The sequence below is a fragment of the Elgaria multicarinata genome, chromosome 4 (genome assembly GCF_023053635.1).
Source record: "Elgaria multicarinata webbii isolate HBS135686 ecotype San Diego chromosome 4, rElgMul1.1.pri, whole genome shotgun sequence".
Lineage (NCBI taxonomy): Eukaryota > Metazoa > Chordata > Lepidosauria > Squamata > Anguidae > Elgaria > Elgaria multicarinata.
This window is the reverse complement of record NC_086174.1, coordinates 68108768-68130163: the sequence shown is the minus strand read 5'-3', so window position 1 is coordinate 68130163 and position 21396 is coordinate 68108768. Positions and strand designations below refer to the sequence as shown.

Here is a 21396-nt window from a genome sequence, read left to right as displayed (position 1 = left end):
ATTTGCATTTGGGATGTATATCCCAAACTGGCTATTGCATCAATTACATAAATGGAAGGGTGAGATGAATTATTTATAATAAAAAGCAACAGCAACATTAAGGAAAGAGGATCCAATAGATCATTCAAATCATAATTATATTTTTTCCAGTATTCAAAGCTACATTTTTGAACCCATATACCTGTCTCAATTTATGGTATGTAGGCAAAATTCATCACCATGTTATATAAAACAAATCCATGTGAATATTAGTTTAGTTTAATTTTACTTAAAGAGTTCGGTTTTCTGTTATAGCCACCTTCCAAAATCTAAGCAGACAGTTCTTTACATTATGTGTGTTCGTGTTCTTCAAAACTTTTGATGTATGTATCTTTGCAACATGAGTTGAATAAATCATGATTTTTCTTTCTAACACATACATATGTCCTAACAATCAGACTTCAAATACATTAGGAATATAAGCAATAATTGCAAAGTGTAAATGTTAGTATTACTTTTTTTTTAAACCATAAACCAACACCTGGTTGGGCTGAGATATAATATAGATAAAAATTATACTGAGTTTTTCTTAAGATGAGTTTTATAGGAAACACCTCCCATGTGTTCCAAATATATTGCCAGACTCCCAGTCTCTTTTCCATTATTCTACTACATCATGTATTTCTTTTCCATTAAGATGTTAAATGTTCTAGGTACATTCCCTCTTGTTCCTGCTTCTTACAGGATTTGCTATTCAGATAAATTTGCTTTCTAAGCCTCTCTCCTGACGTTTTCCCTATAATATAATGACTCATTTTGCACCATCAAAATAGCCCATCATGGCTTATTTAAGCCACAGTGGGCTGCCGTGTGTGCTGTGCAGGATTTAAAAATTCAGTGCCCAGCTGCAGGTTGTCATGTTTTGCAAACCCAGGCAGCAGGGGTGATGTGAAGGTTGAACAACCCTAGTATAAACAATAGTCTGTTGTTGGGTTATGTGAGGGCTGTTTAACCATCGTACAATAAGTAAGCCACAGTGGGCTATTTGTGCAAACTGACCCACTTGAATATATTGAATCAAAATATTTGATGCTGCTTATATTCTAATATTAATTGATAGCTAATCCATAGATCAACCCTTTTTATTGAAACAAGCATGACTCGCTTGTCCGAGTTATTAATAATAGCTTGAGAGTCGAAATCTTCCCTAAGCATAATACCTGATAGGGTTAATATATCTGGACTCAAGATTTGTCTACAATTCTATTTAAAGGAGTTTTAGGCTGCCTTACAGGATAATCTCTCTAGATGACTTACAAACATAACCAGTTTCCCTATTAGGATAATGCCTTTATTCCAGGGATCCCCACTGTGGTTCCCGTGGGCACCCATTCTTGTGTGTGTGTTGAATATATGTACATGGCTTTATATGAAATGCATACAACTTTTTAGCAATTTTACATAGGCCTCAGCAAAATAGAACCAAATATCCAAATCACTATATATTTGAAGGTGGCATTTATATGATAATTTTGTAATTGATGTCAAAAGGGTGCAGGGAATCCATTTGTTAATTTCCATGAAGCACATAAATTATTTAAAAGAGCATGTATATCAGTAAATATTAAAGACTATTCAAGTACAAAATTTATCTGCTTAATAACATCCCTTCAAAAAGAAGCAACTCCTGAACATTGCCAAAACATGTGTTTCAAAGAAGCATTAGCCGCCAGCAATTAACCAGGTTAGACAATCCTTTATTAAAGAGACATTGTGGTGACCAATAGACACGAAACAACCATTTTGTTGAACAGGAAGCAGCCTAAGTTCCATAGAGATGACAGGTAGAAGCTAAAGCAGCGATCCAGTGATTAGGTGTTTTGTTTTGGTGCCCACAGCAGTTTCTCAAATTCCCAAATGTGTCCATGGGTCCAAAAAGGTTGGGGACCCCTGCTTTATTCGGTCAACCCAAAGGTCCCACATGTTGAAGCTTTTGAAGTCTCCAGATCTCTTTGTCAGGCAAGATGTTACAAAAAAACAGATTGGGGGGTGGGTGGGATAGGAAATAGCAAGGATAGGCTGGTGTGATGTGGACTTCCAGACTTCAACATCAAATCAACCCTTTTGTAACTTCTTGCCTGGTGAAGAAATCTCCCATTTTGTGCATCTTTTGAGTTGATCTATTAAAAGTATTACTCAAACAGAGAGAATAAATTGTATTTCAAACCTTTAACAGATCACTGATTGGAGTAGAGAATTTTGTTTCTCTGGCTGGAAGACATAGTTGCAGGGCTGGGGAGCATGGGCGGGAGGAGTTAACATGCTAAGGTTCCAACCTATGTGTGTTGGGGAACAGTTGTACGCATGCCCCATGCTGGCTGGGAAATGCTGAGATTTGTAGGACTTTTTCTGTCTAAATTTGCATAGGATTGTGCCCTTCAGGTCTTATTTCTCCTATAATGTAAAATATGGTATTGGCGTAATATCTGACATTGTATTAACAGGGAAGTCATCTGGTAAAGACAAGAATTGTCCTGATGACAGTGCAGCGTGTCTGTTGAAAGGTAGCGATGCATTTGACCTGGGGCATCCTAAAGAATCACTCCAAAAGCTTGATAAAGACAGGTATGTCTGAAGTCCTTGTGATAGTTTTAAGAGATTAGCATTGGATCGAAGACACATAATAGACAAGTAAAAATGTAAAGTTCAGTCCTCTAATTTTTGTGCAGCTATTGGGAATGTTGATGCCTTGAGAGTTCTCTTTTGTGAACTTTCTTTAATTTACAGCCCAGGAATTAATTTAGCCCAAAGATGTTAACGTTCATTAGGGCACAATTAAAAATCACTATAAGAACAGCCTAGAAACTTTTTTTGCACTTTAAATTTATTTTTTTTACTCTTCCTGGGTAAGGGGAAGATAGTGCCAAAGAAGTTATTAACATGTTTGTATAAATATTTTTAGTTTTATTTTCTAGCATTTCTGATGTTACTAGATTTATGGCTGTTGTTTCTGTACTTCTATGTTATTATTTTTATGCTGGTGTGTTGTAATTCTATTTTTGACTCTACACCACTCTGGGAGTTATATGCCAAACAGCAGTCCAATTCTCTTCCCCTCCCTCCCTGCATTTGTTACAAATGGTAGAACAGTATCAAACTAATATGCAAGCGACCACCTAAACTAAAATTATTTGAAAATATTACAAAAGTAGCTGTATTCTGTTCCATTCCACTGTCATATTCTTCATGAATCTACCATCTTGAACTGCTACTTTTTCTTGTTGAATGTAATGTGGCTTTGTCTTCCAGGCTTTTGCTGAGGTATGAAACAAAATTTGAAAATAGCGACAAGAGGCCAGACTTCTGTGACGACCATGATCCGGCAGTGACGATTACTTTTGTGTGCCCACAGGGAAGGAGAAGAGAGGTAGGGGCTTGTTGCTTGGATAGAGAAACTGATGCATCAACTCCTAAGGCCTAAAATAAACAAACTGGTGCATTTCCACTTCCCAAGGCATTTTGCTGCCTGAGGCAAATGTGCCCCATTCCCCCAAGTCAAGGTTCACAGTACCCAAAGATGGTCAGATTATTTTGGCATTTGAGACAGAAAATGCCATTGTGTCTCCCTGTCAGTAAAAATACAATGGCCCTGTTCAGAAGACACCTTAAACCACGGCTTTAACCACAGTGACTAAGGCAAAAAGGCTTATTCACCGTGGTTAAAACCATGGTTTTAGGGGGTCTTCTCAACACGGCCTGGCTTTCTGGCTTAATCACCGTGGTTAAAGCAATGGTCTAAGGTGACTTCTGAATGGAGCCAATAATGAATTGAACTTCCCTTTCAGGACACCCAAAATTAGCTGTCTAAAGTCACTGCTTAATAGTGGGGCTGGCTCTGTCACTTCAGTAAAAACATTAAGTATTACGTGAGTGTATGTTAGACACAAGTGGTGCATATGTGTTGCACCACCAGGGGAGTTCAGGATCGAGTTAAGCCATAAGGGTGCACCTCATCTCCTTAGAGTTTTGATGCAATCTATGACACTGGTCAATCTTGTTGCACATTGTTCTTATTATTTGTGTGAAACAGGTGTGTGCCTATGTTTCCTCATTCTTCAGACTGTGAATTATGGGGCTGTGCCTTGGATCTGCCTAAATGAAGCACTTTTATTTTATACTTTCCCTTTTCATCAGGACACACAGCCCAGGCTCACTGCTCAAAGCAACTGCCGGTATGAGATTGAATGGGTCACAGAGTCTGCCTGTCAACGGGACTACTTAGAGAGTAACAACTGCGTTCTGACCAATGAACAGCATGGTATTTATGTGAATTTGACAGCCCTCCAACAACCTCCAGGTAAGCATCCACCTTCTCTTAAAGATGGAACAAGGGTATTTGTGCAAATAAGAACTCACTAGCTGCTGTTTCAATGTCTGCTGTGCAGCATCCTGCTTTTTAGCAAGCCCCAGTTCTGAGGGAATGAAAGTTTAATGCAGGCATGTGGTACTGTTCACAAAGGATTGTGTCACCACTAGAACTCACAGGGAAATTTGGGGGGGACGGGGACACACTCGTTTCCATTATGTATCTTTCTGCTCATACAGCACTAGTAGATCAGTGAGAAGGCTTTTAACTCAGCTTTCTCCTTGATAGGTTAGCTATTCCTATACAATGAACATTATAGATAGGAACATGCTTAACACAAACAATTCTATTATTATTATTATTATTATTATTATTATTATTATTATTATCATCATCATCATTATCATTATTACATTTGTATACCGCCCCATAGCTGAGGCTCTCTGGGAGGTTTACATAGGATAAAAACACTTAAAAACAATATACAAAAATTTTAAGTCACAAAAACATACAACTTAAAACCACAGAAACATACAAAAACAAACCCAGGCTAATTACATATTGCTAAATGCCTGGGAGAAGAGAAAAGTCTTAACCTGGCACTGAAAAGATAACAATGTCAGCGTCAGGTGGGCCTCGTCAGGGAGATTGTGCCACAATTGGGAGGCCACCACAGAAAAGGTCCTCTCTCTTGTTGCCGTTCTCCAAGCTTCCCTTGGAGTAGGCACCCAGAGTAGGACCTTGGATGTTGAATGCAGTGTACGGGTAGGTTCATGTCGGGAGAGGCGTTCCATCAGGTATTGTGGTCCCAAGCCGTGTAAGGCTTTATAGGTTAAAACTAGCACCTTGAATCGGGCTCGGAAACGTATATGGAAGCCAATGCAAGTGGGTACAATGCCATGCAGGACTATACTACCTATCTTCACTAAAGCTGGAGTTGCTCTTCTATCTGCTGTAGCTCATAGCTTATAGTTTGAATTTGAGTATGAAAGAAAAAAGAAAGATGCTGTTTGTGAAGGAACCTGGAGTTGCAATATTTGTTTACATAAACAAAATGTGTGGCTTTAATTAGGGGGGCAAGTCTCCAGATGCTTGGGACTTCAACACCCAGCATTCCTGATCATTAGACATGCTGGCATGGGCTACTGGGACTTGAAATCCAAAACATCTGGGAATCTACTTTCTGCCCACCCCTGGCTTAGATCGTCCTGCAGCTGAATCTTTAAGGGTGTGTCTGCATGGGCTTTTGAAGTAGCTAATGGAAGGAGCTGAAAAGTGATGCAACCATGTGGAAAGTGATAAATGCGGTGACACACAAGTAGGTCATAACAATGTAATGGTTGATTATTCAAGTGTTATTGCTTTAACTGCTTATTTCAGTGTGTATAGTTGCCTACATACTTGTACTGAAGATGTGGTTCAGTCATAGTCTCCCTTTCTTTAGATGCTGTGTCACCTTACATTGCTAAGCACAATGAAGAGTATCACTATTACCTGAACGTATGTGGGAAAACAACTGGAGGTAGCTGCAATGATGAATATGTTTCATCCTGCCAATTCAAACCTCAAAATAAACAGCACAAAGTGGCAGGAAGGTTTGCCAATCAAACCCTCAGGTCAGTACTTAATTCTCTGAAGCTATTTCATAAGCATTATCTGTTAAAAGCAAAAGCTTTTTAATGCTGTGCAGAGACTTCAGGGAATTGCCAAAGTTACGTGTGAAGGACAGTCCTGCCAGACATTGGCACTGCTGCGTGTTTGTGACACTTAAAGTTTTAAAAGAAAAAAAAACCTGATTAGGCAGATAATTATATTTCTGAATGAAGGTATTTTCATGACACTGAAAGCTGTACTTAACTGTTCAGCCCTCAAAAAAAGCCTTGTTACCTGTTCACTTTTGCTCTAAACACGAACTATAATATTTCTTCCTTTATGTCCTTGCCTTGAGGCTTTCATTTTGTTTGTTCATCCCCCAGAGTGCCTATTCTTTCTTAACTGCAGTATAAACCAAGTAAAGGCCCAAGCAGAGAGTTGAGGATCTGATGAGCCCTTAGTTAATCCGAAGTATGTGGTAACAGTACACTGTCTTAAACTTCTGGAGCGAAGGATCAGGCAAAGGGAACATGGGAGCCTGCTCCAATTGGACTCCCATCCCCACCCAACCCTCACAGGGCTGACAACAATGCCTGTGGCCATGTTTAGAACAGTGTTCATCCCGGGGATCGTCCCGGGATCATCCCTGTGCATCCACAGAACTTACAGTTCTGTTGGAGCGCAAGTGCACTCATCTCTGTTAAAAAAAAGAAAAGAAAGAAAATGGCGGGTGCAACATTCCTCCTGGGATGTCGCATGCGTCTATACAAAGAGGAGGATCTCTCGAGCAGAATATCATGAGATCCTCCAAGCCTATGCGGCAGAGTCTTGCTATTTACTTTTACTCTGTACAGCACCATGTACATTGATGGTGCTATATAAATAAATAATAATAATAATAATGGTCTAGACATGCCCTATGTGGGTAAGAGGAGGGAGGGAGGAGGCAAAGGGAACATCAGGGCCTTCTCCTCTGGGAGATGTAGTCAGTGGGGAGCAGGGCCTTCCCAACCGGCCTGCTGACAGTCTATTTAATTTTTAGTTCCTTTTCCCTCCCCATCGCCTTTTTGTGTATTTTGTCTTTTTTAGATTGTAAACCTGAGGGCAGCGATTGTTGTCTTTGCTGATTGATTGTAAGCCACTCCAGGAGCCTTTTTTGGCTGAGGAGCAGGATAGAAATACTATAAATAAATAAATAAATAAATAAATAAATAAATAACGGTGGACTTAATTGAAGCTTAATGAGGGGAGAAATGGTTTCTACATTAAGCAGGGATATTTTTTTAGTAAAATAAGAACCAGCAAGTGTTGGTGCTTTAACTTCATCTGAGAAATGAAATTCCATGTGTGTTTTCTCAGTGTACATTATAAACAACAACAAAACACTGTGGAAGCAATGCTTCAGGCCTGGAACAAAGGTGAAACTTGCTTATACTGCACCAGGTCCGTGTGTTCAGACTCTTGGCCCTGAATGTAATTTTTTTTTAGGGGGGGGGGCTGTGCCAGGCATAGTACCTAAGCCATGCTGCCTCCTTTTCAAAGTAAATTGTAGCATTATCTCTGTCTCTCTCTACATGCATGTGCATGCATATCTACACATGTACGTGTGTGTGAATATATTCTCTATCGAGCCAGCCATATCTCCCCTGGATTATGAAACCTTTATGGCAAAACTGCAACATTGGCAATCCTGAAACTACAGAGAATAAATACTGTATAATGAGCAATAGTCCTTTTTCTAGTATATATCCTTTGAACTGCAATCCTACACCCGCTTGCATGAGTGGAATTCCCATTGAGCTCAGTGGTGCTTGCGTCAGAGTAGACATGTATAGAATTGCACTGATGTTCATATAATTTACTGGTGGTGGTGGTGGTAGAAGGGAGTAGCTGAAATTCTTCTATCTAAGAATACAAAGCTAGGGCACAGACAGAAATGAGTATCAAGAAGGAGAGTATATAGGTCCAATAGATGAATAAAGCAAGATAATCCAGAAGATACACTGTTCCATTTGCCTGTCTGAAAATATTGCTTTGATGCAACTGTGCTTTTTAACCTGACCTGAGCATGACAAGTTCAAGAAGCTGTGCACAAGTTAGAGAACTTAGTCTGTGACAATTTTAGTGAATATGTAGTCGGATTCCTAAAATTTGAGCTTAAAATGGATAATAAATGCTTCGAAGTTGAACCTTTGTGGCTGTTTAAGTCCAAGTTGTTCATCTCATATAAGCCATTTTTATTTGGTTTCCTTTTATGGTGGGCTTCTGATAAGTCCTTATCTAATTAGAATCTTGTGGCTTTGAAATCAGGTATTCTGATGGGGACCTCATTCTAACCTATCCTGGAGGAGATACTTGCAGCTCTGGTTTCCAGCGAATGACTGTCATAAACTTTGAATGCAATCAAACAGCAGGTGATGAACAAGCTAGTTACCTAATATCTATGGTTTGCTTTGAGCAACATGTTTGCTTTTGCTTTGGATGTTAGAAACAGTATTTTTAGAGGGCCAGAGTCATGTGCTAGTATAGATACTTATAAATAAATATGTTACATTTATCTTAGTGTTGTGCCAAAATTTCCGTTCTATTTTTTTTAAAACCATTTGAGTGAGGGGGAGGGTCGAAAAGAATTCATATATGAAAATTGTGGGGAAATGTGAGAATTATAGGGCTAGGAATTAGTTGAGATGTGTGTTCCTTCTTTTTGCATTCTGCATACCGTATAGTATTTACTTAGAGATTTCATTTCTATACCGAAGCTCTCCAGGTGGATTACAACAATTCATAAAATTTCAACATGCAACATAATAAAAAATAGTCTAAAATGTATAACAAAGAAAAATTAAAGCAATATAAACACCTTAAAACAGTATAAATGCAAAATGCTTTTTCTAATAGACCTGTTCTAAACCAGCAGACATAGATGCCTCATCATATACCATTAAATGCCTGAGAGTAGAGGGTGGTCTTTACCTGGTGCTCTAAAGATGACCATGTCGGCACCAGGTAAAGCCTGTGCTTGCAATGGCTCTTCTCTCCTGTGCCATGCAGGGAAGTGGTTGCTGCTGCTTCCCTTGCAAGCAGGAGGAGTACTTTGCAAGCGTAGAAAGCAGTGACTGTTGATCAGTGTCCCTGTGCTTGCACATTAATTTGCCCAGTTATGAAGAGCAGTATTAAAGGCCCATCTCTGGCTACACTACTTTTGATGATCAGATGGATGGCCACCAGATTGCTGGTAGCACTTCTGCTATGGACCCTCATCAGCTGTTCTAGCTGATGAGAGTCCATAGCGTCAAATTTCACATCTTTTTAGATGCTAGGTTGAATAGTCTTTCTTAGGTTTTTAATATTTTTTAGACTGGTTTTTAGCTCCTCCAGAATTGTCTGTAGCTATAAAGCTCTGTGTTAATTCATATGTTGGTCTTCTATATTTTTTATATTTTCCTTGTTCTTGCTTATCCATTTAATCTGTATTTTTCTGAACTTATCAAAGACAACGATGGCAAAGGAAAGCCAGAATTTGCAGTTGAAACGGACTGCTCGTATTACTTCACCTGGCAGACCAAATATGCGTGTGTTGGAGAAAAGGAAGATATTCCTTGCATGGTTGCTGATGAGAAGAAACGCTATGACTTGACACCGCTGATTCGTCATTCTGGTACGGATCTCTTTGAACGTTGTTAAGTTACACACTACATTTTTAATTATTGGTTTTGCCTTACCTCAGATGTCTTGATAGGTAATACTGAAAACTGTAAAAAAATATATACACTTAACTAGCTGGTTTTAAGAACAATCCTAAATAATGCCAGAGAGTGTGTCTGCTTGGCCAATAATCAGACTTTGGTAATCTTCCAAAACAAAGAGTTTGTCATTTATGGTGTATCACTGGCCATTTGAACACAGTGCACATGTGGATTTGATGCATTCAATTGGATGCATTCAATGCAACTTTAGGGTCGCAAAAGTAGTCAAGTGTTTTTCTGAGGAATGTATCACAGGCAGTTAAAACAAGCATTTAAACTATTCTGAAAAATCCTATAGAGAGACCAGCCAAGCCCTTGAAGCCCTAATATAATATACTTGGCATATTGCTCTTGTCCATAGCTCAGAGTGATCTACCATGTTTTGCCCTAGCTGCAACCTTTGACAAAAGTGGCAGTGAAGATCTGAGATTATAGTAATAGTTAGGTTTGAGAGAAGAAAAGATGTGTACAACTCTCCGGAAAGAACACTCCCAACCCAACCCATGATGTTACTTGACTTTGTAGGCAGATAGATAGCCTTCATGCTCTTCGTCATGGGTTAATATAATATTTACCAATTTGTTTCAAGCTGTTACTGTTTTATCGTACCCCAGTTTATGTGGTGCTTGCAATAAGGCCTATCCACTGCTATTCTATAAACTCTGTACCTTACCAGTAAAGGATGTGCTGCATCAGTCAACATACTGACTCAACCAGTCTCCTTTACTGATCAATTGTTAGCCTCTCCGGGAGCCTTTTTGGCTGAGGTGCAGGATAAAAATACTCTAAATATATAAAAAAATGAATAAATAAACCAGGTCAATGAATCTGTCAAATTGTGACTATCTTTTCTCTTGTCTGGAGTAAAAACCAAGCTTTTGCTCTGATGGTTCTGGGTGGGTCCTTAAACAGCTTTACTAACTGCATGACACATGCATTTTATCTGCTACATTTGTGTTTAAAACAACAACACTTTACAAGAAGAAACTAAATAGCCTTCAGAAGTTCACTCTGCTCATTGCTCAAACATGATTGTCACAGCCAAGCATCTTTGTGGCCATTCTTGCTGGGAAACCATTTGTGCAATTTTATCCTCTAGACAATATGGCCTTTAAAGGGGCTTTAAACTAAATTTTAGATTCTAAAATGGGATTTCTTAATTCTAGATTTGGAGCAGAATTGGGAAGCTGTAGATGGTAACCTCATTGAAGAAGAAAAGAAACATTTTTTCATAAATGTCTGTCACAAAGTACTTCAAAAGGGAGACGCAATGAACTGTGCAAAAGAAGCATCTGTTTGCTCTGTTGGTGAGTTGATGATTGAACCTGGTCATCCCTGCATATAGGCTATGCTGTTTATCTACTTGCAGAACTGATAGACATTTGTTTTTGTGCGTGCAGAACAAATGCTGCAGAATTTGTGATCTCTAATGTTATCATTTCTTCCACCTCTTATATCTAAAATACTGTATGAAATGTTTGGGTCACCAGTGCAGTCTCTGCATAAAAGTCCTAATGCATGAAGCCCCCTTAAGCAGCTTGCCTGAAAAGTATTTTGAGAAGCTCAGTAAACAGGGTTTTAACATCCTTATAACTACTGTTGATTACAGGAAACGATGGATATTTTAATCTATTAGCAGGCAAAGTGGTGAAAGAAAATAGGAAAGTACTGGATGTCTGCTGGAGATGACAATTAAATGTTTTAGGGAAAGTTGTGTAAAGCTTCCTGCAGAAAATGGTTTCACATTAGATTTATAGGATATGTTTGACTTGGTGTTTTGTTTTGGGATTTGGTTTGTCTTTGTACTAAGCCTCCTACTTAAATTTCCATAAAACTTGTGATTTAAGCAAATGTCTGTCTTTCTCTTGTGTATGGCGCTTTAGGAAAAGACAATAGTACGACAAATCTTGGGACTTTTATGTCTGCTCCCACAAAAGTTGGGGAGAATATTCAGCTTCTTTATTCAGATGGTGACAAATGTGGACTAAACAAGAAAACTGAAACAAAGATACTCCTTGTATGCAAGCCTGGTGAGTACTGTGAGTTGTTTTAAAAAATAAAATCACACACAAATAGACCAAGATCTATTAATACATTTGCAAACTTGAGACTTCCACGAAGTTTGGAAAAACAGTGAAAGTATCAGTGCTGGTGTCCAGAATTGGTTTGCCTTTCCACAACTGCAAGGACTGCTTTGCACTGCTCAATATGTGGCCCATGAGCTGCACTAAACCTGCCCAAATGGCTGCCTCTTTTTCTGCTTTCACCTATAATATACATTGGGCTGGGTCCAGTGGGGGTCATTGTGCTGATGAAACTGCTTCCCTCAGCAGAAGGAGGAAGATTCCCCCTCCCATCATGCACCCTTAAAAATTGGGATGAGAGGCCCTTCTGAGTGGATTTCTGGGTTGTGTGGAGGGTTGCAGAAGGGGAGGAGAGAGGGAGAAAAACCCCATTGTGCTATCTGACTTCCACTTGCATGATGTTGGATTTAACCCACTTCTATTACAGCCCCAGCCTTCACCCACACATCTTCGGCACAGTATTCCCCAATGTTTTAAGATCGGCTAGGCTGAGAGAGTGACTAGCCAAAGCATTCACTGGCCCAAACTAGGCTGACTAGGGACTTGAAGCCAGGTCTCCTAAATCAAACACTACCACCATCTTGACTCTTTTTAAACTTCTTCTAGAAACACTTTCCATCAGGAGTATTGAGAATTAATTGGATGTTTCCTTTGGCCCATCTATTCCATGAAAAACAACTGATTCTAAAGTCTGAATTCTGAACCATTCTCAAACTGTGGCTGCTCCCAGAAGCCACATCTTCAAAAACTGGACACCAGTGCCTAAAATGGGATGTAGTTCTGGCTGCCCCATCTCAAATGTGGAATTCATATAACTGAGATGGGTGAAAGATGGCCATCAGTTTGTTTGAGTCTCTGCATGTGGAGAGAATCAAAAGGTTAGGGCTTCTCAGTTGAGAGGAGATGAAGTAGGAAATAATATGGCACTGACCATCTTTCAAAATTGTATCGGGGTCACTCATAGGTCATGGAAGCAAGTGGTTCCTCTGAGTTAACAAGTCTCTTGGCTTGCGCCAATAACTAATTGTAAACTGGATCAAGTAGTTTCAGAAGTGAGTTGAACAGAGGAGCCTCTGGTCATTTTTGTTTCGTTTTGATCAGCCTCTTGAAAATGATTGGATGTCTGGCTGGCCATTGAGTTCAGCATTTCTCTCACTGTTCTGTTGCCAGGTGACCTGGAAAGTGCTCCTATTTTGATTAACTCTAGTCCTGATGGTTGCTTGTATGAGTTTGAATGGCATACGGCTGCCGCCTGTGTCCTGTCTAAAACGAAAGGGAACAACTGCAGGGTTTCTGATTCTCAAGCAGGTAGGTGACTAACCTGTTCAAAATAATTTTGCAGTGGCTGGGACATGGACTGTTGCTCTATTTCAGCATCTTCAGCCTTTCATTTGGCTGCATTATTCATCTTGCATCACTTTTCCTTTATAGCTAGGCTGGAGCTGTTTCTACCTCCTTAAAGAAAGAAAGAAAGAAAGAAAGAAAGAAAGAAAGAAAAGAAGGCTTGATCCAGAATGAAATCTGAATCCTATTTAAGCCCTAGTTACTAAACCAAATTAAAGTGGGTTAAACCTCACTTATCCTTTTCTTCCCCATCCTTTAAATTTATTAATTTATTTTTTTTAAAGAGGATAAGTTTTGTTCTGACACTGAATATGTATGAATGGCTGCTGGTGCATAGCTAGCAGTAGAGCCTTGGGAACGAAACATTGCTTTAGGCATTTTCTTAACTTTACAGTGTCACAATGGACAGTATCCAATGAGGCTGTTGCACTGGTAGGAATGACTACTAGTACAATGGGAAGCTTGCGCTTGCTACAGAAACCCCAGAAACTAGGCCAAACTGATGTTTCCAGAGTGGAAGAGAGTTCTGCAGAACAGTCCCATCCGAGAAATGTTTGTTTGAGCTAGTTTCTGGGGTTGCTGTAGCAAGTGCTAATGACTGCTGACAGACTGCCATCATTTGATACTGTTGTAAGTTTGTGGCTACTGTGTGTGTGCATATATAGTGTATATATTAAACAGTTACCTATAAATAGTACCAACACAAGACATGAAGTCTTAAATCACATTTGAATGTATTTGCTCTTGTGGGAACTGTCTTTGAATCAAGGGCACTCATACATTGTTTACTGAACAAGGATTTTATTTCTACTTAGGGGTTTATTTTGACTTATCGCCACTGATGAATGTGACCTATACAATAAATACAACTAGCTATACCTTCTACATCAGTATTTGTAGCAATGTGTCGAACACATCGTGTGAGTTGCAGTCTGCAGCATGTCAAGTAAAGAAAAAGTAAGGATTGCTTATTCCTTTTCCTGTGTGGGCTGCCTAGAATCAGAATTGAAAGGGGGCCCTTGTCCAGTGTAAGAATCAAGTTTAAAGCATCCCTGACAGATGGCTGTCCTTTCTTTGCCTGAATATCTCCAGAGATGGAGAGCTCACCACCTCTCTAGGCAGTTGCTTCCATTGTCTGAGTGCTTTGAACGTTAGGAAGTTTTCCCTGATGTTTGGCTTATATCTCCCTTCTTGTGACTTAAGCCTATTATTTCGTGTCCTACAGCCTTGGGTGATAGAGAAGAGGTTGTGGCCCTCTTTTATGTGACAACACTTTAGGTACTTGAAACATGCTATCCTATCTTTCAGTTTTCTCTTTTCTAGTATTAATATACCAATTCCTTCAATCTTCCCTTATAGGACTTAGTTTCTTGTCCTCAATCATCTCTGTTGCTTGATATCTTCCTCCAGTTTGATGAGGAACCATTGGCAAGCCCTTGTTGAGTTTTGTTCTTCAGCCAGCAATGTACTAAAGATCCCAGTATATACTGTTGTATACTGTTTCCTGGGCGTAAGCCTCATTGAACAATCGGTCTTCTGAGTAACCGTGCATAAGACTGCGCTGCAAAGCCTCTGTCCCCATAACACAGTTGTTAGGGAATTTAATGGAACTTAGTTTTGAGAAAATGTGCCTGGGATCCCTTCTAAGAGCTGAGACTATGCTAGATGCTGTGGCCTTAAAAATACATTGTCTTAAATCACAAGAGGAAGACTATTTTGAAGGCAAGCATCCCATTGTCACAACCCCTTGGGCTTACCTTAAGTAGATGTTTGGATTGCAGCTGACTTTTATATTTTCCTTTAAAGAGCAAGTCAGCCCCGATCTCATGAGTTGCATTTGCAACTCCTCTCAGTTTCAAAATTCTTCTTTCTTGAAGTTTTTAGGGGTAGGGGAGAGACGTATTCAAGAAATGCAAGTTTAAAGCATTCCTGGATACACACTTCAGTGGCATTCAGAAAACTGGAGGAGTCTGATTTTTATTAAGTACCTTATAGAATCCTATTGCACTTCCTTCTATTATTTATGAGTTGGCCTATAGCCGAAGCACTCAGGGCGACATTCAGTACCAATCTGTAATCTCCACTGTATATGCAGTGTCCTAATACCATTTGTATTGTAGATGTCATCCCTCTATCACCAGAAATTACGATACACATGTGAACAAGGACCAGCTTGTCCCACTGTTGATTTTGGCTTGTGGGTCTGCATATTGGATGGAAACCTCTTGTAAAACTGGGGAACAGTTTCTGGCACATGAGTAGAGATGAGAAGGGCTGGAAAAATTCAGGGGTGGGGGGATGGGTTTTTTCTCCCCCCCCCCCCAAAGCCTTTTTTGGTATTTTTCTGGAAAAATTGAAAAAAATGAAGAAAACAAATGAATTATGGGATGTTTTATTTTAGCATGATGAATAAAATGTTTAAGACAAGGTGTTCAAATGTTTACTTCTCCAAATGGTTTCTAAAAGCTATGTACAGTATCATATTATCACAATTTCTGTGCACCAAGGACAAGCAAGTCCTAGGTTGCAAACCGAGACTACAATTCTTAAATGCAAGAGCAAGATGCATTTTTTCCTCTAGGGGGCACTGTCACTGAAGCAGACACTGAAACTGATAGTGATAGCTATAGCTCAGAAAATGAGTCTGATTAAATGTCATGCATATTCATTGAATCTTGGTCTCCCCCCCTTTTTTTTCTCAGTTCTTTTTATGGGAATGGGTGCTTCATGTCTGCTTGACACTGTGGAAGACTTTGGGAGACATAAATAATTTTCTTCGTTACTAATGTTAATGGTTTCCTCTGTTGTTGTTTTTCTAAATTATTTTTTGCCTGCTTCTCATAAACTGGCAAAACCAAAGAGGTTCCTTACAGTTCAGGTGTTCCTAACAGTTCAGGAGCTTGTAGCTCCATTTGTTACCAAAAAAAGAGAGAAAAAAGTAAATTCAATTTTTAATAATTGTTTGAATACACTGTACTTTTAATATACCAATTGTAATAATTTTATGTCAGACCAACTTGAACTTAATTACATTTTATGTTCCTAAAGTAACAAAGTGACTTTCAATCTGTAAAAAGTGTTAATATTGCATTATTTCAATTTTTCCGAAAAATTTTGTTTCCCCCGGAAACACCCCTTGGAAAAAATGGATTTTTTTCCATGTCTTTGAAATTTCCAGAAATTTTAGATCTCTACACATGAGTAGCACAATCTGGTAAACTGCTAATGCATAGCCGATCAGTTCTCAGTGCTGTCATGAGGTGATAACTTCCCTTTCAATTGTTGCTGTACAGGGCCACTCCAGCAGTACAGCTTAATTGGTTTTGAGCAGCAATGGTGCAAATGGCAGCAGACTGCTCCTGTGTGTACAGTGGTACAAATGGTTGTTTGTACAATGACAGATAAAGCTGAGTCATAGGATTGGACTGTCAGTCATCTAATGTATCAATCAGATTTTGTAAAGCGCACTCATTTCTGTTATGCACGGTTGTCCTAGAGGATCTTGTAGATGCTTTGGTACATGTAGGAAACCTATATGAAGTTGTGACAATTTATTCTTTTAGTGGTCAAGATAAATGGAGTCTGGGAATGCCCAGCTCTGAACTCACCTATTATGATGGAATGATTCAGTTGAACTATCAAAATGGTACACCTTACAATGATAAGAAACAAACACCGCGGTCTACCCATATAACCTTCCTGTGTGATCGTGATGCAGGCACAGGTTTACCTGAATATCAGGTAAGAAGTGAATATGAGTAATTTTTTATCTTTGTGCTTTTGTACTGCATCCTTAGCTAAGCCCCTATAGTTTAACTTAATGGGAAATTAACCTGCTGCAAGTATTTTCAGGGGAGATTCCAGTTCAGTGGGGTTTTGTTTTCCAGATCTTCCTTCTGTAGTATTTATTTACAATTTTTATATTTACTATATTTATTGCTCCCCATTCAAGAATTTTGGACCAGTGAACAAATACAATAAAAGAATAAAAACACATTAAAATACATTTTTAAAGAAACAAAGTGCAAATAAAACCATAGCTGGTCATTGAGGAAAGGCTTCCTGGAATGACAACATTTTCAGGAGGCGCCAGAAGGAATACAAAGTTGGTGCCTGCCTGATTTCCACAGGCAGGGAATTCCATAGGAAGGGGCCACCACACTGAAGGCTCTTTTGGTGGTGGACTCTAATCGGACTATAGGTCCATGTGGAACCACCAGGAGCATGCACTCATATGACCTTAGTGACTAGGCAGGTTGATAGGGGCAAAGGTGTTCTCTCGGGTATCCTGGTCCCAAATTGTTTAGGGCATTGTACACTAGTACTAGAACTAATATATTTAGTGGCTTCAAGAGATTGACTCTGATATTAATAAGACGGGCAGGCAACGGCCTGCAGCAACTGCATTGCCAAATTCAGTGGAGAAATGAGTTGTTTTAGCATCACAGAGTGCTGAAAGGGTCTGTGCAAGCTTGGTGAATTTAGCCATCAAAGGCTTTGTTAAAAAGCCATATCTTTACTTGGCGCTGAAATGAAGGCAGCTCTGGTACTGGTCGGGTCTCCAAGGGGAGGGCAGTCCACAGCCGTGGTGCCACAACAGAGAAAACTCTCTCTCATGTCCCACGATAGCATATGTGTTGCGTTGGTGGGATGCGGAAAAGGGCTCCTTCAACAGATCTCAGGTCTCGGGCAGGCATATATAGGGAGAGGCATTCCCTTACGTATCAAGGTCTCAAGCCATTTAGGGCTTTAAGTGACATTAACAACACCTTGAATTCTGACCGGAAGCATATAGGCAGCCAGTGCAATTCCTTTAAGGCTGATGTTATATGGTCTCTGTAAGATGTACTTGCCAGCAGTCTAGCTGCTGCATTTTGCATATTGCGTTATTTATAAACCTGGATATATTGACAAAGATTCTAATAGACTTTCTGATGGTAATAATAACAACAACAACAAATACAAAACATCATAAAATACATATAATTGATTAAAAACATATAAAATGAATACATTATTAAAAGGCAGCTTAAAATTCAACTGGGTAGGCCTGCCGGAAGAGATCAGTCTTCATGGCTTTCTTAAATTCCGGAAGCCTGAACATTCAAGTATAATGGCAAAACCTTGCTTACAACTTCTAATTTCAAATTAGCCATAATGTTGCTGAACATCTACAGCTGTTTAATTTATTTATTTGTGTGCATGTGTATAATCATGACAACTTAGGAAGAAGGCAACTTTACCTACAACTTCAAGTGGTACACGCAGTATGCCTGTCCAGAGATGCCCACAGAATGTGTTGTAACAGATCCTCATACCATGGAGCAATATGATCTTTCAAGGTAAGTAAGAAAGCAATAACTCTAAGCATAAAACATGGATGGAAATTCTTGACTAGTATGTTATTCTGAGCTAAAAGCATGAGCTTATGTTTCATACTTAACAGAGATCAGCAGTGCTGTCACTGAGTTCCACAATCTTGAAATAAATGGAAGAGATTTTTGGCCATCTTATTCCGAAGGATTGTCCAAGGTTGCTCTAGTTGTCATGTAACTGGTATTCCTGAGTAATAGGTATCCTGAACTCAAACTTCCCCCCCGCTCCACATTGTAACCTTAATCTGCAACCAGCATGATGTTTAGTTTGCTTAGTTCATTGCAATGAGAAGCGTGAATAGACAAGTCAAGATGCAGGAATAGTGAAGTAAATGAGTGATGCATTACTTTTGAGAAAATGGTTTTGCTTATTCTAATTTTATTAAAAAATATGAGCTGATGTTTCAGAGCTCAATACTTTCTTGTACATTTTCAGTTTATCATTATCTGGAGACAGAAAGCAAAATTGGTTTGCAATGGACAACTCTGACCAGGATGCACTAAAAAAATACTACATAAATGTCTGCCGGCCTTTGAACCCCATCCCAGGCTGTAACATGCGGGCATCGGTCTGTGAAATGACGTACAAGAAAGGAGTGGGTGTGAGTATATCCATGCTGATCAAGGAAAAAGTCTAAACTCAATCTCAATTCATTTTTTTTAAAAAAAATATTAACACAAATTAAAATACATCAACATAAACAATCAATCAAAAATTTTTGAATACACACAGAAAAACCAAAGCTCAACTATTAACATTTGTAATTTGTCAATATTCATAATCAAACAATACAATACAATACAGTTGCTCCCCTTCACCCTTTGGGATCTATTCCTGCTTCCAAAATCTCATTACTTCTTCTGGTGGTGGTTTTCCACTTCCCTTAGAGAACACATATACCAGGAACTGTTTCCAAATTCCCTCAGATTCATTCGTATTTGTTATGCCTCTTCTTACTTTAATATTACATGTCAATTTATCATTAATGGCAATATCCCAAATTTCCTTATACCATTCTTCAATACAATAATCTCCCTGAACCTTCCAGTTCCTAGATAGAATTAATCTCGCTGCTGTCAGCAGGTTTGTTATCAATTCTTTAGCCTCTGTTACACTTTAAATCTCCATATAGTGATAGTAGTGCCACACTGGGTGTCTCATCAATCTTCATTCCAACAATTTCTTTTATCTCATTAAACACCATTTCCCACAGTTTTTGTACATATTTGCATTCCCACCACATATGTAAATACGTTCCTTTTCCCCCCGCAGCCTCTCCAACAATTTGCTGAATACAGCTTATTTATTTTATTTAATCTCACTGGGGTTAGATCTCAATTCAGATCAATCTCAATTCAGTGCTCTTATTGTGGAGTTCCTCGTTTCTCTTTTCCCTTAACTTCCTTTCTCTTCCTTTATGTATGTAATTCTGATTGCAACCCAGCAGGAAAGGCTTTTGAGTGTGTTAGTTAGTTTGAACATTTCCTAAATTAAAAGATTGGCAGAGGGAGTGTCTGGGACGTCAGAGGATTGTTCGGATTCCTAAATACAAGCTTGTTGAGAGAGAAAGGAGGTGGTTCTGTGGGCAGGGAGGGGAGGAGACCAGGGTAGCTGTCCTATGAAGAATCCCCCCCCCGCCTTCTTCCCTCCACCTCCGCTTAGCCCCAGCTAGCTGGGCAAAATCGTAGGGCAAGAGCAAAAATGCAGGGTGAGATTGCAAGCCTCCAGGTTCAGGGGTTTACGATCATCGAGGGCTCAACCCATAGAACTGCACTCGGAATCTGGTAGTAGCTCTTCACAGTATGACTGCATCAATTCCTATACCTGTTATTTAAAAACAATGTGATCTATCTTTAATATATTGGTTTTTTTCTCAAGAATGACGTTCTTTTTCTATTTTCAGACGGGCTCCCTTGAAATTTCCAACAGTAACCTTGGGATTGCCAGCGAAGGCCCATTTATCGAAGGGCACGGCAGCATCCTTCTAAACTACACAGATGGCTCTCTATGCACCAGGGCGGATGGCAAGACTGTGCCTTTCTCAAGCCTCATCCATCTTACCTGCTCCACGGGCACTCTTGTAAGTTCCCAGTGAACATCCTTCATTTCACGCTGTAGCTTCAGGGTGTTGAGTTGGTGACCAATATGTAAGAGCAGAGGGCATTTTGTCGATAGATATCTGGGTTCTTTTCTTGAGTCTCTCTTGTCGCATGGCTTGGACCTGAATGATCTCCACGTGCCAGTGGTTTAAGTACAATTTAAGTCAATATGGCACAACTCATAAGGGTGGAGTCTGGTTTTTCTTGAGAATTTGCCAAGTTACGTTGGGCAGGGTGTGGTAATGATCTAGGTTTTTGGGGGGAGATTTATTGGGAGAGAAAGTGGATAAATTCTAAGGAAAATAACGACAGTTTGTATGCTTTGAAATAATGGATTTTTACTTTAAATTTAAGTAAACAAAAAAGACCCTCACCTTAATTTGTAATCTAAGGGTAAACAACTGGCAGTCCATGATCAAATCTGACCCCATCAGTGATACTATGTAATTAATCCTCTCAATTAGCCACAGAGTGATCAGAGAGGAGTGGATAAAAGAAGTATCCATGACAAACATTCTTTGAACAGGGTGGGGTGTGGGTTTCTAAACGTTGGCGGGGGCAACTTGGCACCAGTATATTCCACTGGTCCATGAGCGGAGAGTCTTTTAGTCATTCATATGTTTGCTATTTCCTGACCTTCTCTAAAGCCGAGCACAGTGAATCATAGAACCATAGAATAGTTGAGTTGGAAGGGTCCTATAAGGAGTCCAACCCCCTGCTTAATGCAGGAATCCACCTTAAAGCATCCCTGACAGATGGCTGTCCAGCTGCCACTTGAAGGCCTCTAGTGTGGGAGAGCCCATGACCTC

The 21396-nt window shown here is 39.5% G+C and overlaps 1 protein-coding gene across 1 annotated transcript in view; it reads left to right on the top strand.

The window, feature by feature from the left end:
- IGF2R (insulin like growth factor 2 receptor) overlaps nt 1-21396 on the top strand; it is an 82489-nt gene that overhangs the window by 20843 nt on the left and 40250 nt on the right. Inside the window, exons 6-19 of the mRNA XM_063124476.1 lie at nt 2484-2604; nt 3289-3406; nt 4174-4336; nt 5790-5961; nt 8249-8352; nt 9432-9596; nt 10851-10991; nt 11568-11714; nt 12939-13076; nt 13928-14069; nt 16676-16853; nt 18339-18454; nt 18924-19089; nt 20392-20568. Coding sequence (XP_062980546.1) covers nt 2484-2604; nt 3289-3406; nt 4174-4336; nt 5790-5961; nt 8249-8352; nt 9432-9596; nt 10851-10991; nt 11568-11714; nt 12939-13076; nt 13928-14069; nt 16676-16853; nt 18339-18454; nt 18924-19089; nt 20392-20568 — 2048 coding nt within the window. The remainder of the gene's footprint in view (nt 1-2483; nt 2605-3288; nt 3407-4173; nt 4337-5789; nt 5962-8248; nt 8353-9431; nt 9597-10850; nt 10992-11567; nt 11715-12938; nt 13077-13927; nt 14070-16675; nt 16854-18338; nt 18455-18923; nt 19090-20391; nt 20569-21396) is intronic.